The sequence below is a fragment of the Poromitra crassiceps genome, assembly GCF_964638095.1.
Source record: "Poromitra crassiceps genome assembly, chromosome: 1".
NCBI classification, from domain to species: Eukaryota; Metazoa; Chordata; class Actinopteri; order Beryciformes; family Melamphaidae; genus Poromitra; species Poromitra crassiceps.
In genome coordinates this window covers 53,703,493-53,719,538 of record NC_139623.1, presented here as the reverse complement: position 1 = coordinate 53,719,538, position 16,046 = coordinate 53,703,493, and the positions used below count along the sequence as shown (strand labels likewise).

General features: G+C 43.9%; 1 protein-coding gene across 1 annotated transcript in view; it reads left to right on the top strand.

Annotated features, from left to right (window-relative positions):
- The window catches only part of adamts16 (ADAM metallopeptidase with thrombospondin type 1 motif, 16), a gene marked incomplete at both ends in the record, with an annotated part of 179,072 nt that overhangs the window by 59,380 nt on the left and 103,646 nt on the right, over window positions 1-16,046 (top strand). Inside the window, 3 exons of the mRNA XM_083648904.1 lie at window positions 790-980; window positions 6,362-6,445; window positions 14,534-14,693. Of these exons, the coding sequence (XP_083505030.1) occupies window positions 790-980; window positions 6,362-6,445; window positions 14,534-14,693 (435 nt within the window). The remainder of the gene's footprint in view (window positions 1-789; window positions 981-6,361; window positions 6,446-14,533; window positions 14,694-16,046) is intronic.

The window sequence follows — 16,046 nt, the reverse complement described above, 5'->3', positions numbered from 1 at the left end:
ACTTGCTGTAGCTGGTGCTAATATATACAGCACTTCACACAGTCTCACACTATACTGAATACTAACATAACATCAAATTGCCAGAGTCAATACGAGAAAACCCCCAGCATTTAGCCATGACATCAGGGCATGACACTGAGATTATAGTTAATCACCCAGACTGGTTGTCAACCTCTTGCCAAAATCACAGGGAGAATGGGCTACATGCACAACTCCACTACTTCTGAAATTAGTACAGCTTCTTTATTTCCTGTCATCACTATTGGATGAACTGATTAATGTCAGGTGTGCTGCAGTCACAACAATGATCAGGCACACCTGATTAATCAGTTCATCCAATAGTGTAGGACAGGAAATAAAGAAGCTGTACTAATTTCAGGAAGTAAAGAAGTTGTGCATGTCATCTATTGTCACACTTATCAGGCACTCACAGCCAAAAGTGACGTGTGGCTGGTGGCTAAAGGTTCATTTCACGCCTTCCAAGTGATATAGTGGTGTTGGATGAGAATTGTAAAAGATTGCTGTAGCAACCATTTGATAAAAGCATAAGCCCCATGAGGCTGTGGTTTACGCATTGCGACGTGCCTTAAACACCTCTTAGCCATTGTAAATTCACGGCCACTTGGGGCTTATTGCTTAATTTGAAACCTAGCTTATTTCCTGTCAGCTATTGTATTAGCAAACACTGCAACAGGAAGTAAGCTAGGGGCAAATTAGAACATTTATGTTGTCAAGTTAAAACCGTCTATACCCCCCTTGTCCTGTATCTCCATCCGTCTCTTTGTTCAGACATGCCCAAGCCTCCAGAAGAAGATGGCTTCATCCTCCCTGATGAGTACACGTTCAGCCCCAGGACCAGACGGGCAGTGCTGACTCAGCAGAAGCTCAATGTGGAGACACTGGTGGTGGTGGACAGGAAAATGATGGACAGCCATGGCCAGGAGAACATCACCACATACGTGCTCACCGTGCTTAATATGGTGAGGGGAACAGTTCTTTTGAGAGAAACCATAGAGATCATTCCAGGCCGTAACCCGTATGCCCAGATGTTGAGTTCCCTCCTCATTGTTGTACATTGTTGTACATCGTTCTCCGTAGATGACAATTTGTCATGGAAAGGAGGAACTTGCCATGCCCCAGAATAAGTGGATTCTCTCTCTATCTCTCTCTCTCTCTCTCTCTCGTGTGCATTAAAATGGAGAGCAAAGGTCATGTAAACATACAGTAGGTAGAAATGTATTCGGCATAATTATCTCCAGGACCAATGATCTGCAATCTAGATCATTGGTTCCCAAACTTCCGCGGGGCTCCGCCTGGTGGTCTGCCAGATAATTGCATTTTTTTTCTTCAGACAACAGTTTTTACATACACATTAACCCTGAGCAGTTGCCGGATTGGGCCGATTTTTGGAAATATCGCGATATTTGGGAAACATCACAATTTTGAACATTTACTTTCAGAGGCTGCAGCAGGCTCAGTTTTAAAGCCAGAGTGAAGTTTCTGGTATCATTTGAAACTAGAGGACTTAAGGAATGGATTTGTATGAACCATGTCATGCTGGCTTGTCCGGAAGGTAGCTAAATAACACTCCAAATTAGGCTAAATTTTGGCGAGGGGAAAAAAACATTTTCAAAGGGGTCCTCTTTTTCAGAGCCTAATGTTGGCAGGTGTGTGTGTGTGTGTGTGTGTGTGTGTGTGTGTGTGTGAGTGAGAGTGTCCTTGCAATTCAGGTTATTTTGTTGACTGGGGTGGGACAATAGAAATGTGTTTGCAGCGGGTAAACGGCGGAGACAAAAGAAAAGATTGGAAGATTTACAGTGGACTCAATTAAAACTCGGTGAAACATTGAGCTGCCAACTCATGCCGAGGACAGAGAGAGATGGAGAGAGCTTGTGACAGATCGGCTGTGGTGCCAACGACCCCTGGGGGATAGCAGGTGAAGGTGAATAGCCTATTACAAGTAGGCTACAATGTACAAGTTTTCTCAATTCATTTACCATAATCCCTCCTTGCGATGTGATAAAAGTTTCTCAGTGAATTATAGTTGATTGCCTCACCGAATAAACTGCTGGTTACCCAATTGTAGCAGCAGAATTTGATGTCCTGGCGTGGCACGTCCGTGCGTAATGACGTTTCTGCGCTGCGCAGCGCGGAGATTATGGTGTGCTCAAGCGCAGCGAGTATTTTAGCACCTAAGAGGTGCTTTTCAAAGCTCTTAGCACAAAGTAATTGCACGCTGCTGACGATAGGATAATGCCATCTATCCCCACATTTTAGCGCTGAAACGCCTGGTTTGGCATGTGGCACGCCTATGTACAATTATAACAGGGATGCGCTTGTGCGCGCCCTCAATTTGCATTGCGCGTGGCGTAGAACGAGCGCAAACGCTAAATTACTGCTTTTGTGAAGATAAGGCCCCAGGTCTCTGACTTCAGATTAGATGAATATCTGCTCCACTTGTCCCCAGTCTTTAGTGTGGGTTTGAAGGTTTTGGTGGCACCTGATATGAAATGCTGGGATTTAGACACCCCTCACTCTCACTTATCTGAAAGTACCCATCTAAAAACAGGAAAACTGATATCTGGGTGAGATCATGGCTGCACCGCCCTCCGAACACCCCCTCTCCCTCTCAGCTGATCTCCAAGCCGTCACGCTCGTTTTGCTACTTAATGACTGACTGACAAATCCAAAGATAATCTGCCTATTTTGAAAACACGATTCCCTCTAGCAGAGACCGGGGGTCAGCGCAGTCGCGGCCCCGCCTTAGAGGACTTCTCTAAATACAGTATGGGGTTTCACAGAAAACTCCCCAACCCCCCTAGCCCCCTGCCAGCTCCCATGGGTCTTTTAGAGGGGCTGGGGTTCAAATAACCTAATTCTGTTCAGCTGGGATGGCCAGTGTGAGATCAACTCTACACAGATTTTTGGGATCAGATATGCCATTCCAGAGTTTCCCTAGATTTATTTTGCAAAGACCTCAAAAACATTCTGTACTGACTCATCTGTAAGTGCGTACTCCTTAGAAACTGACGCTAATGTTTCTCTGTGATTCACAGTAGGCTATCTGTTGAATCGCTCACATACATCAGAAATCCTGTCCGATCTCTTGGCTCGGGATGAGAAAGTGACTGTGTTGCCTCCTCGACTTCAGAATGATGGCTTGAATTCGATAACAAAACGAGAAGTGCACCTGGAGCGTGCAGACCTCCGGCAAGGCCAGTACTCCAGTCTGCTATGATATGCACATTTTTGAGTTGACTCAGAACTCTAAAGCTGAAGCACCCACACCCCCCAGCCAGTCCTACCCACGCCTTGAACCCTGACTCTCTACGACCATCCTTTCCTGACCACACCCCCCAGCCAGTCCTACCCACGCCTTGAACCCTGACTCTACGACCATCCTTTCCTGACCACGCCCCCTGCCACCACCCATATACCTCTAGCCACTTCCCCATACCATCCGAATCAGTCGAATCCCGACTCTACGGCCTTCCATCCCTAGCTACGGCCCCTTTTCCCTAGCCCCGCCCCCTTCCTTGACCCGAATCAGATCTGATATGCTCCAAAATGTAATGGCTTCTTCCTTGGCCCCTGCTACACCCTTCCACCAAGTTTCATGAAAATCGGCACAGTAGTTCTTCTGTAATCCTGCTAACAGACAAACAAAGAGAAAAACAAACAGACAAATGGCACCAAAAACATAACCTCCTTGGCGGAGGTAACAGCACCTGAAGTATTCATAGGGCCAGAGAGAGAGAGGGGGGGGGGAGAGGGAAGAAGAGACAGAAAGATCAAAGCTGAAATCCACTCTGATTCATGTACAGATATCTGTGTGAGCACTGAGCAGCAAACAGTTGATTCATGTGCAGATATCTGTGTGAGCACTGAGCAGCAAACAGTTGATTCATGTGCAGATATATATGTGAGCACTGAGCAGCAAACAGTTGATTCATGTGCAGATATATATGTGAGCACTGAGCAGCAAACAGTTGATTCATGTGCAGATATCTGTGTGAGCACTGAGCAGCAAACAGTTGATTCATGTGCAGATATCTATGTAAGCACTGAGCAGCAAACAGTTGATTCATGTGCAGATATCTGTGTAAGCACTGAGCAGCAAACAGTTGATTCATGTGCAGATATCTGTGTGAGCACTGAGCAGCAAACAGTTGATTCATGTGCAGATATCTATGTGAGCACTGAGCAGCAAACAGTTGATTCATGTGCAGATATCTGTGTGAGCACTGAGCAGCAAACAGTTGATTCATGTGCAGATATCTATGTGAGCACTGAGCAGCAAACAGTTGATTCATGTGCAGATATCTATGTGAGCACTGAGCAGCAAACAGTTGATTCATGTGCAGATATCTATGTGAGCACTGAGCAGCAAACAGTTGATTCATGTGCAGATATCTGTGTGAGCACTGAGCAGCAAACAGTTGATTCATGTGCAGATATCTGTGTGAGCACTGAGCAGCAAACAGTTGATTCATGTGTAGATATCTGTGTGAGCACTGAGCAGCAAACAGTTGATTCATGTGCATATATCTATGTGAGCACTGAGCAGCAAACAGTTGAATTGGAAACAGCAGTTGTGGGGCTGTAATGCTTCAATGGGGCATTTGTCTGTTATTTCCACAGGAATCTCAGCTTTGTGGAGTATGAGTATATATATGGGGGCGTCTGGGTAGTGTAGAGGTAAAACCACTCGCCTACCACTGCGGGCAGAGACCCGGGTTCAATTCCCGGCAGTGGTACTTCCGGCTTGGTCAGACATTCCTACAGACACAGTTGGCCATGTCTGCGTGTGGAAAGGCAGTGGGGTATGAGTCCTGGTTGCTGCCCTAGCGCCTCCTCTGGTCGGTTGGCCTGTTCGGGGGGTGGGGAACTGGGGGGAAATAGCGTGATCCTGCCACGTGCTACGTCCTGCCGATGAAACTCCTCGCTGTCATGTTAAAAGAAGCGGCTGGAGATTGCACATGTATCGGAGGAAGCATGTGCTAATCTACAACTCTCCCCAGATCGTCAGAGGGGGTCGAGCAACGACTGGGACAGCAGGGAGGATATTGACCAAGTATAATTGGGAAGAAAATGGGAAAAATTCTGAAAAAATAAAATATAGAATATCTACTATGCTTGATCCAGACAATATCGATCATCCAGTTATTCTAGTGGCTTATAAAGCATGGCACCCATTCTATCCTCTCCCACTATTCCGCCACTATTCTAAAGCATGGCACCCATTCTACCCTAAAGCGTGGCACCCATTCTATCCTATATTTCCATATTTTCTATATTTCTCTATCATATGATTGTTCAATGTGTTATTATTACTACTGTAATTTGCTACTGTTGTGTCAGCTAGCCCTCCTTTCCCTGTTCACTCCATATACTCTCTCATACTCCCCCTGCTCTCCCTCCCCACCTCATCCCCTTCCCGAACTCTCCCCCCCACTATTCTAAAGCATGGCATCCATTCTATTTTAAAGCATGGCACCCATTCTCTTTCTTCCCCCGTTCCCCTGCTCCTCCCCACCTCTCCTTCTCTGTTCTCTCCTCCCCCACATTTCCCATTCCCTCCCCACCTCCTCCCTCTCCCTGCTCTCTCCTCCCCCACATCCCCCCGCTCTCCCTCCCCTCTCCTGCTCTCTCCTCCTTCCCCCTTCCCCTGCTCCTTCCCCACCTCCTCTACTCCCCAACATTTCCCATTCCCTCTCCATCTCATCACTTTCCTGCTCTCTCCTCTCTCACATCCCCCCTGCTCTCCCTCCCTTCTCCTGCTCTCTCCTCTGCTCTCTCCTATATTTCTATATTTTATATATTCCTCTATAAATTGTTCAATGTGTTATCATTACTACTGTAATTTGCTACTGTTGTGTCAGCTACAATTAGCTAGACATATTTTCTGTGAAGCCCTCTGGGACATCCTTGTGAATTAGGGCTATACAAATAAACTTGACTTGACTTGACTTGATGATTGATCTTGCAGTGTTTTATAAGCCCGAAGATCACTTCAAACTTGACTCTGTTGACATTCAAATCTCCGACAATCTCTGAAAACAGTATGTTCAAAAGTGTTCTGATTCACCTGGGTAGCAGAGCTAGCTGCCTGTTCGAGTGCAAATGAATCAATTGTTAGTCCTTGATTTTACTGCTTGATTTTTGACAAAAAAGTGTTGACAAAAACCCTGGAAAGGAGGCTTTACCTCAAGATATGTGTCTATAGAGCTGTAAACACCACTGTTATGGTCACAGGGCTTATGTGAATGGAGGCGATTATGGACAAATGAAAGTATTCTCTCAGACGATAAGGTTAGCAATATTAGTGTGTAATAATAGCATTTGCTTGTGTGCCTTCCAGGTCTCCAGTCTCTTCAAAGATGGAACGATAGGGGGGAACATCAACATAGTGATCGTGGGTCTGGTGCTTTTGGATGAAGAGCAGGTAAGTGTCTCATTGCTTCCCAGAGTGGGCAGGTGAAATCCTCGTATGTCCAGCTTCTCAGTCCATGCAGCCTGTTGTGATTGAGGACCAGTAAGGAGAGTTCCCTGAGGTGGTCTTAACTACTAAGATCCAGCAGCCTGTTGCACCTGCTGAACGTAAGTTCTCTCTTAAGTTAGGGTGTAAAGTCCACACTAACTGCTACGTTCAAACTAGTTAGTTTGACACTAAAGTTGCGTCTTTGTTTAGTTGCACCACGGAGAAGTAAGGTACATCTTAACTAGTAGTCCTTAAACCCCACACTAGCCAAAATAGTCTAGCAGAAAATGACGTGTACACTATGTGTGACCAATCAGAGAAAAGCACGGTGAAATGATCGATGTTTAATACCGCCAAATTAAGCGGTATGAAAACTCACTGACTTGATTTAATATTCTTTCAGACACACATGTGGGTATTTGGCTGGTTTAGGGGCAGTGCATCAATACTACCCAAATAACAATTAATTAAGCGGAATATAAACAGTCGGGCTGATAGTCTGGGACATGTTGCCCACCGCAAATTGGTGCATTCATATTTCATTAACACGAACCAAATGAGAACGTTAGCGTTTGTTAGACTGTTAATATAACGTTTATCTGTGGTGAGAGCTTCATCATCATGTATTGTAATTCACCATTATCCTGCCTCGCTACTCGCTACTTAATTGCTGTTATTTTAATGTGTATGCAGCAGTGCCGCCACTTGTGGAAAACGAAATGGCAAATAGTGTAATTTATCATGGAGAGCGCGTTGCGGACGCAAAACAACGATGCGCCACGGTGCCAAGTTGCAATCCGTGCCAACTGCTATTCTACGGAGGACTTTACACCTAAATGATAGGTGTAAAATTTAAGTTATAACTTATGCCTACGTTGTAACTATTTCACTTGGTGCAACCCATATATTTTTAGTAGTGCACAGCTGGTGCAACCCACTGCTGATCTCTTAAGTAAGGAGAGTTTCCTGAAGTCGTCCTAACTACTAAGGACTTTTGCAGTGATGCCTTAATTATAGGGTATACATTTTTTCTTGGAGCTTTGCCAGATTTTGGAGGGGAATTCTCAGGTACTGTGTGTGTGTGTGTGTGTGTGTGTGTGTGTGTGTGTGTGTGTGTGTGTGTGTGTGTGTGTGTGTGTGTGTGTGTGTGTGTGTGCGTGCGTGCGTGCGTGCGTGCGTGAGAGAGAGAGAGAGAAGCAGGCGAGGAGATTTTCGTTTCCATTCACATGTGTGTGATGTTAATGAGTTTCAATCTTCCCCAAGAGGCCATCATCAGGGTGAGAATTTGACTCCCGGTCATGTCCCAGACCTTTCCTTTGTCTCCCTAGGATCAGTGCCTCTGTTCACTTGTTCACACATTTAACCTAGACCAGAGGTCCCCAATTACTTTTCACCAAGGGCCACATTTTGCTGAGGGCCGTGGGCTGGGGGCCGAATGAATTTGGGGCATTTGAAGCCAGATTTAGAGGAATAACTAATTTTAAATTAAAATGTATTAATTCATTATTAGTTGTGATGTCATTATTCAGTCTTAACCACCAATATTTGATCCTTTTCTCACTCGCTCCTCACCACCTGCTCTCCCTGCAGGGCTTGAAATTAACTTTTTTTTGACCACCTGCCAATATGGCTGCTAGATTTGAAAGTTACCAGCCAATTAGAATTTCCACTAGCCAAAATGTTTTTCTTTAAATAAACCAGAATGAGTGGGCTAATTTAATTTGTTTAGCGGGTCATAGCCAGGTCAATCCGGTGTGTGGGTGAGGTCAAAAGGCAGCAGGAGAGCAGTGCGTGTCTAGTCACTGGACGTTGCGTTTAGTTGCACTGTAAAAAGACAGAGGAGAGGAGGCGAGCTGACAAATGAGACACGCGCTGCTCACTGCTCTGCACCAGTGTTTGTTTAGAGTGAGGGGCTCACAGCCAGGTCAATACAGAGAGCAGCACATATATACATATATATATATATATATATATATATATATATATATATATATATATATATATATATATATATATATATAATCAATATATATATGGGTCTCAATGGGTTTTTCTACTGGTCAAATAAAGGATAAATAAATTATATATATATATATATATATACACACACACATATGGTTTTATATATATATATACTGTATATATATATATATCAATATATGTGTGTGCACGTATGCGTGCATGTGCGTGTGTGCACATGTGTGCGTGCGTATGTAAGGCGGGGAGCAACATTTACCATTCGTTCCTGACCCGATAGAGATGCAAGATCTCAGATGACACAATAGAGATGCCCAGGAAGGAGTCCGGAAAACATTGATGCTAACACTTCCTGGTTCTTCACTGTTTTTGCCTATGGGATTTTTGAATTGGTTTTTGGCGCGATGCTTCTAATAAGGTCTCTGGGCAACGGAGGCTTAATCAAACGCGAACCAGTGTTCAGTAGGATAATCTTCACACATAAGGACCACTTTTATGAGTTTTTAAGCTTTTACGTGCCATTAAAAGGGCGGCTAGCTAGCAAACGGTTAAATGAGACTACACTGTTGACTATTATACGTCAATAATGTCATCACTTCAAAGGACGAACACGGAAATTCTCTTTCCCTCACCTGGTTCAGCCCGGGGCAATCAGTGCACAGCAGCGCACACATCAACAACAGTCCAGGTTGAGTGGTGACGTGACGGGGAAGCCTATGCGACACTGTGTGTAGTTCTGGATTAGCTTAGCACTAGCTTTTTACTTCTAGGGCTCGCATTTACGCTTCAAAACTCATGAAAGTGGTCCTCATGTGTGAAGATTATCTGGCTGAACACTGGTTCGCGTTTGATTAAGCTTGCATTGCCCAGAGACCTTATTTGAAGCATCGCAGCAAAAACCCATTCAAAAATCCCATAAGCAGAAACAGTGCTAATAAAAATAATAACAAAAATAACAAAATAATAGCCTATAGCCTAGTGAATGTTTGTAGGGTGGTAAATCCATCTGATAGGCCTACCACATGGTGAATGTTATGTTCTGAACATGGGGCATATCATAATGCTATGTCATTTTGTAGCTCAAAAATATCTGGTTCTCCTTGGGAAGATCAGCTCCCACCTGACCCTCCCCCTGTATCATACCACACCGCCATACAAATGTTTTGCCCAATCCGATCTGGGGAGGTGGTTTCCAGGACTTTCCAGGTGGTTTCCTGGACCTTCCGTGACCTTCGCCAGATCGTAACAAACCGCCATACAAATTTTCAGGCCAATCCGACCTGGGTAGGTGATTTCCAATACTTTCCAGGAATTTCCAGGGGGTTTCCAAGACTTTCCAGGACTTTCCAGAAAACCACCTGTAAAGTCGTGGAAACCACCTGGACCTTCCCATGAACCTCCCCTGATCATAACACACTGCTATACACATTTTCAGCCCAATCCGACCTTGGGAGGTGGTTTCCATGACTTTCAAGGTGGTTTCCAGGAAACTACCTGGAAAGTCCTGGAAACCAACTGGACCTTCCCATGACCTTCCCCGGATCATAACACACGGTCATACAAATTTCCAGCCCAATCCTACCTGGGTTGTGGGGGTAGTAGTAGTAGCTAACTCAGAAAACATGTTATGTTTGAATGATTTCTCAAAATGTTTCAGAATTGAAACATTTTGCCTCATCTGCCTCAAAGTTTGAGGCAGTTTTTCCTCAAAAAACATAGTTTGGAAACAGTCAAAACATAAACGGGTGTATCTCACTCAATCGTTGCAGTACAAAGATAATTTTGGATCCCCAGAAAGCTTACATCCTTCTCTTTCCAACAATGTATTAAACTCAAAATGTGTTTAAAAATGATGGAGCAGGTCATATTATATATGTGTGTATATATATATATATATATATATATGTGATAGAAAATTTGCTGTAATGCCCTGCTGATCCATATAGATATAGGGCTCTATCGTTGCATCGGCCTATAAACTGCGCCCAGCGCAGCGCAGATTAGTGGGCGTGGACCAGCTCACTCCATATTTTGGTATCGGCGCTACACGCAGCCTTAAGCATTACAACCACGCCTTTTAAGCGTAAAATTATGCTCAGTCTGCTCATTGGAGAAGTGCAGTAAACGAGTCACAAGCTTGCCTTTTAAGCTCCAATTCCACGGAGCGATCCAGTCCCGTCAGAAAGCCAAGCGCTCTGATCTCCCCCCTCCCTTTCATCCCCGTCTGTCTCATATATTTTATTCCATATTATTATGCTTCTCAATCCAATCTGACTGCAGTTTAAATACTGCAAGCATTATATGCTACACTATAGCAAGATCAAAGTGAAAAGAATGTTCTAAACGCATCGGCTAGAAAAATATAGCATATCCCTATGTCATGATGAGATTAGATTGGTGAAAGTTTGTCCAGAATGATATTGTTTTGCTACCTTTTCTTCTCCCCTGCTGCACAGGTAGGATGATGCACATAAATATAGCCTACATTATGTAAAGTCATTGCATAAATGTGTTTTTATTGTAAAAGTAAATGTGAAGTAAGCCTAATCTTATTGGAGCGGAGCGGACATCATAGTAGAACCGTGTTACGGCTGTCTCTCACCTAAATCACGTATCTGCAAGGGATATATATACCACCTGGGGTACATATATGTTTCACATAGGGTTGTGTTTGGATTTCTATGTTTTATTTTGGCCAATATTGAAATGTTCGAAAATTGCATGTTGTGTGAACAGAAACATTATTTCTATCTACCACTTTAGGCAATTTATGCTGATTTGGTTGATATTTATTCTCGAAATGTATTAGTCTCAATGCATGCTGGGAGATTTGAGGGAGTGAGAGAGAGAGAGAGAGAGAGGGGGAGAGAACAGCCTCTGAATGACGGGCTCAAAACTGTCATGTTATAAAAACTGTGATGTTGTTAAAACTGTCATGTTGTTATACTACGTATGGTATAACTACTTTTTTTTTCCATCGGACTTTGTGCCTGTCTGAGCGCACAAGGGAGGGAGTGAGAGAGAGAGAGAGAGGGGAACAAAGTGTGAGATCAGCAGAGGAGAAGCTGTGCGTGGAATATCCGCGGCGCACTGAATAAGGCCTGGTTTTCAAAAGCGCGAAGCGCTAAATTAACGCCAGGGGGGAGATATCGTTAGGCCGGTATTTAAGGCCGAAATGCCCATTCTGACCTATTCTGGCACTGCGCCACGCCTGTTTGGGCGTAAAGCGCATTTCGGGGCCTAAAACCATGTTGCTATCTTCCCGAGGCAGGTGCAAGGCACGTTTTTTTGCGTTTACCGCCAGTTCTTGCGCCTAAGGCCTATGGAAGAATAGGGCCCATAGGGCCCTATCTTGGCGCTGGTCCACACCCACTAATCTGCGCTTCGCCTGGCACTAAGCGCAGATTTTAGGCCGTTGCAACGATAGAGATCATAGAGATGTGTGTGTGTATATTATGTATATATACAGTATATTCATACATATATATGTACATAGACTATGTGTATATTATATATATATATATACACACACATAGCCTAATATACATATATATATTTATTTATTTATTTATTTTATTTTTTGCAATTCCAGCGCAGGCCCCACAGGGGGCGCTCGCGGGCCACCACTATTTGGGGAACCCTGACCTAGACAAAAGAAGAGTCTACAGAAGTAGAATCAAATGTTGACACTAGACAAGGATCCGAGTGCTGAGGATTGATATTTGTCTATTTTGTAGGAAGCAACACAGTGCGATCATGTGTCTCTGTACCTGTCCACCTCAGACAAACCAAATAATAACAATAATCAACACAATACAACACAATGAAAAGAAAACCAACCGTGAAAAAGAACAAAAAAGGAAAAACAAAAAAGCTATCAAAATGATGTAGAGTGACAATACTGTTAGTTCAGGGGTTTCCCACCTTTTTTTGGCATGTGACCCCACTTTGACGTCACAAACTCTAGGGACCCCAGCCCAGACATTCAAATGTCGGTACATCGTTCATCATCAGTGACCATCAGTGACATATCTCCGCAACCGTAACTCGTAGAGACTCACGGCTGGTGGCATTGGATTCGGGGTGATGAAAATGCATATAGTCGTTTAAAGGCATCGCGATCTGACCTTCCGTTTCCCCAAAATGTCAACATTTCTCTGATTGGATAGTGGGAGGTTGACGCCACATTTTTATCCAATCAGAGAAATGTTGACATTTTCTGGGAAATGGAAAGTCAGATCACGATGCTTTGAAAAGACTACATGTATTTTTTCACCCCGAATCCAACAACGGCATCCGTGAGTCTCAACGAGTTACGGTTGCGGAGATATGTCCGCCCTGCATGCAGGACTACAGGAGAGAGATAGAGGACAGCGGGGGGTTGGGGGTTCCAAGTTACTGACCAAACACTCTATTTCAGTGATTGCGGTCAGAATATAGAGCCATTTAACAGTTATTTTAACACAAAAACATTGCTGAATGCAGCTTTAACTTACTTGGAGCAAGAAGCAGCTAGCGCAAGACCAGGGGTTTCCCACAGAGCCGCCTTCTATTGGTCCGCGATACATCACAGCGGCCTGACAGTCTCTCATGGGCATGAGCTCCAGTTGAAGTCAGCAACTTATGGTTTAAATCAAGTTGAGACTTTTTATGGAAACATATAGGCGTTTTATGAATACTTGTAAGTCTGTCTCTAATTCGGCGTACACATACTCCAATAAGAAGCACACATTCCAAATGTTTAAATGTTGATTCACACACAGTCCTTACCCCGCAAAATACACAGTTGAGGGCGGTAGTTTAGCAGCACAGCAACCAACTTACAAAAAAGAGATTTTACATTCACAAAGTGCTTCTTGGGAAATAATATCTATTATATGCCGAATTGGAGAGTGGTGTCGATTCGTAAGGTTTGTAAATTATGTTCTGGCAGTATTTAATTTTCTGATAAGCAAGGCCACATTTAGTTGCCAAGCTAATGTTTAGCTGATCTCTTGGCAGTTTCAGCAAAAATAACAACAGGCTTTTGACTGTCAGGGGAGGAGGAAGAAGCTTTGAAGCAAACTAATATTATGCAGCTAGTTAGTACTTGCCTTATACTGTATGAACGCTGTCTCCAGCCCACTGATGAGCTTCCACCAGGTTACATGCATCGATATCCACATTGACTGTGTCACCCCCTGTCTCTCTCCTTGTCTCTGTGTCTGTCTTTCTGTCTCTCTCCTTGTCTCTCTGTCTGTCTTTCTGTCTCTCTCCTTATCTGTCTGCCTGTATGTCTGTCTGTCTGTCTCTCTCCTTGTCTTTCTGTCTGTTCCTCTCTCTCTCTCTGTCTGTCTGTCTGTCTCTCTCCTTGTCTTTCTGTCTGTCCCTCTCTCTGTCTGTTCCTCTCTGTCTGTCTGTCTGTCTCTCTCCTTGTCTCTCTCTCTGTCTGTCCCTCTCTGTCTATCCCTCTCTCTCTCTGTCTGTCTGTCTGTATGTGTCTCCTTGTCTCTCTGTTTATCCCTCTCTCCGTCTGTCCCTCTCTCTGTTTGTCTGTCTGTCTCTCTGTCTCTCCTCTCTGTCTCTCTCCTTGTCTCTCGGTCTCCCTGTATGTCCCTCTCTCTGTCTGTCTCTCTCCTTGTCTCTCTGTCTATCCCTCTCTCTATCTGTCTGTCCCTCTCTGTCTCTCTCTCTGTCTGTCCCTCTCTCTGTCTGTCTCTCTCTTTGTCTCTCTGTATGTCCCTCTTTCTGTCTGTCTCTCTCCTTGTCGCTCTGTCTGTCTGTCCCTCTCTCTGTCTGTCTCTCTCCTTTTCTCTCTGTCTGTCTGTCCCCCTCTCTGTCTGTCCCTCTCTCTGTCTGTCTCTTTCCTTGTTTCTATGTCTGTCCCTCTCTCAATCTGTCTCTCTCCTTGTCTCTCTGTCTCTCTGCTTGTCTCGCTGTCTGTCCCTCTCTCTGTCTATCCGTCTCTCTGCCTGTCTCTCTCCTTGTCTCTATGTCTGTCCCTCTCTCTGTCTCTCTGTATGTCCCTCTCTCTGTCTCTCTAATTGTCTCTCTGTCTGTCCTTCTCTCTGTCTGTCTCTCTCCTTGCTCTGGCAGGATGGCTTGGTGATCAGTCACCATGCTGACCACACGTTGAGTAGCTTCTGTCAGTGGCAGTCTGGCCTGGGAGGCAAAGAGGGCCGCCGGCACGACCACGCCATCCTCCTCACCGGCCTCGACATCTGCTCCTGGAAGAACCAACCCTGCGACACCCTAGGTACGTCTCGAACTTGCCCCATCTATCTCTATGGGTCGAAACCATAGACCAGCCATTCCCAACATTTGGACTGAGGTTCACTCATGAGCCGCAAAGATATTGCAAGTGGGCCACCAAATAATTTACAAAACATTTTCTGTGTGAGAATGCATTTATCCATTGTTGAATGATACCGTTATTTAATTTGTATGAATTGTTCATGAATGAGCCTATTTCAGACAGCCCCTCACTTACAGTTTCTGATTTCTGTGTGGTGCTTATGGACAGCTAACGGTCAGATGGTGACGGTCAAAAAACAAAACGGGAGTCCAGAAACCAATGTTTACGGTCGGATGTGGGCCGCCAACATTTTTGAGATTTTCAAGTGGGCCTTGAGTCGAAAAAGGTTGGGACCCGCTGTCATAGACTGTATACAAATATGGACTTGAATACGTATATATATATATGAATGAATGAATATATATATATATATATATATATATATATATATATTAGGGGTGTCACGATACCCTCAGTTCACGATACAATACACGATATTGGGTTCACGATTACGATACGATATTTATTAACTTTTTACAAAACTTGAATAATGAAAATATATGACTGGAAAAATAGTCTTGAAATACACGAAATGCAAAACAAATGATGCTGTTGGAAATTATTATAATAACTAGAAAACAACATGGAAGATAAGGCTTATCTTGCAATAATAATAATGTGTCACACTGTCACAAACTAAACGTTTGTTGCTAAAAGAAAAATAAACTATACAATCTCTTAAATAACTTATGCAGGCAACGAGCTGTGTATTGTGTAGGCTAGCTGCCGTCAGTGCAGCATGTTCACAGGTTCTTTTTCTCGCAATATAGTTTTTCATCTCCACGACACATATTGTCACGTTTTGATATCGCAAAATTTTGTGGGACGACTATATATATATATATACATATACATATACATATATATGTATGTATATATATATATATACGTATATATATATATGGCAGCCAGATCCCTTGTCTGCTGGAGTTGAAAGTTTGACACATTTAATTTAAATGACTCTTGTCATGGCTTTGGCCAGCTAGCTAGCAGAATATGAGCTGAGCTGCAGGCTAACATTATGACCAGAGCCATGGCTCTGATTATGACTGTCTGAGGCTGGCTAGCAAAATGAGCCCTGTCCTCCTGTCTGGTGGGTGGGGAGACTCTCCAACGGGTTATAGCAGGTGAAGGTGAATAGTTTTCTCAATTCATTTACCATGACCCCTCCTTGCATGTGATAAAAGTTTCTCAGTGAATTATAGTTGATTGCCTCGCTGAATAATCTGCTGGTTATCCAATTTTAGCAGCAGA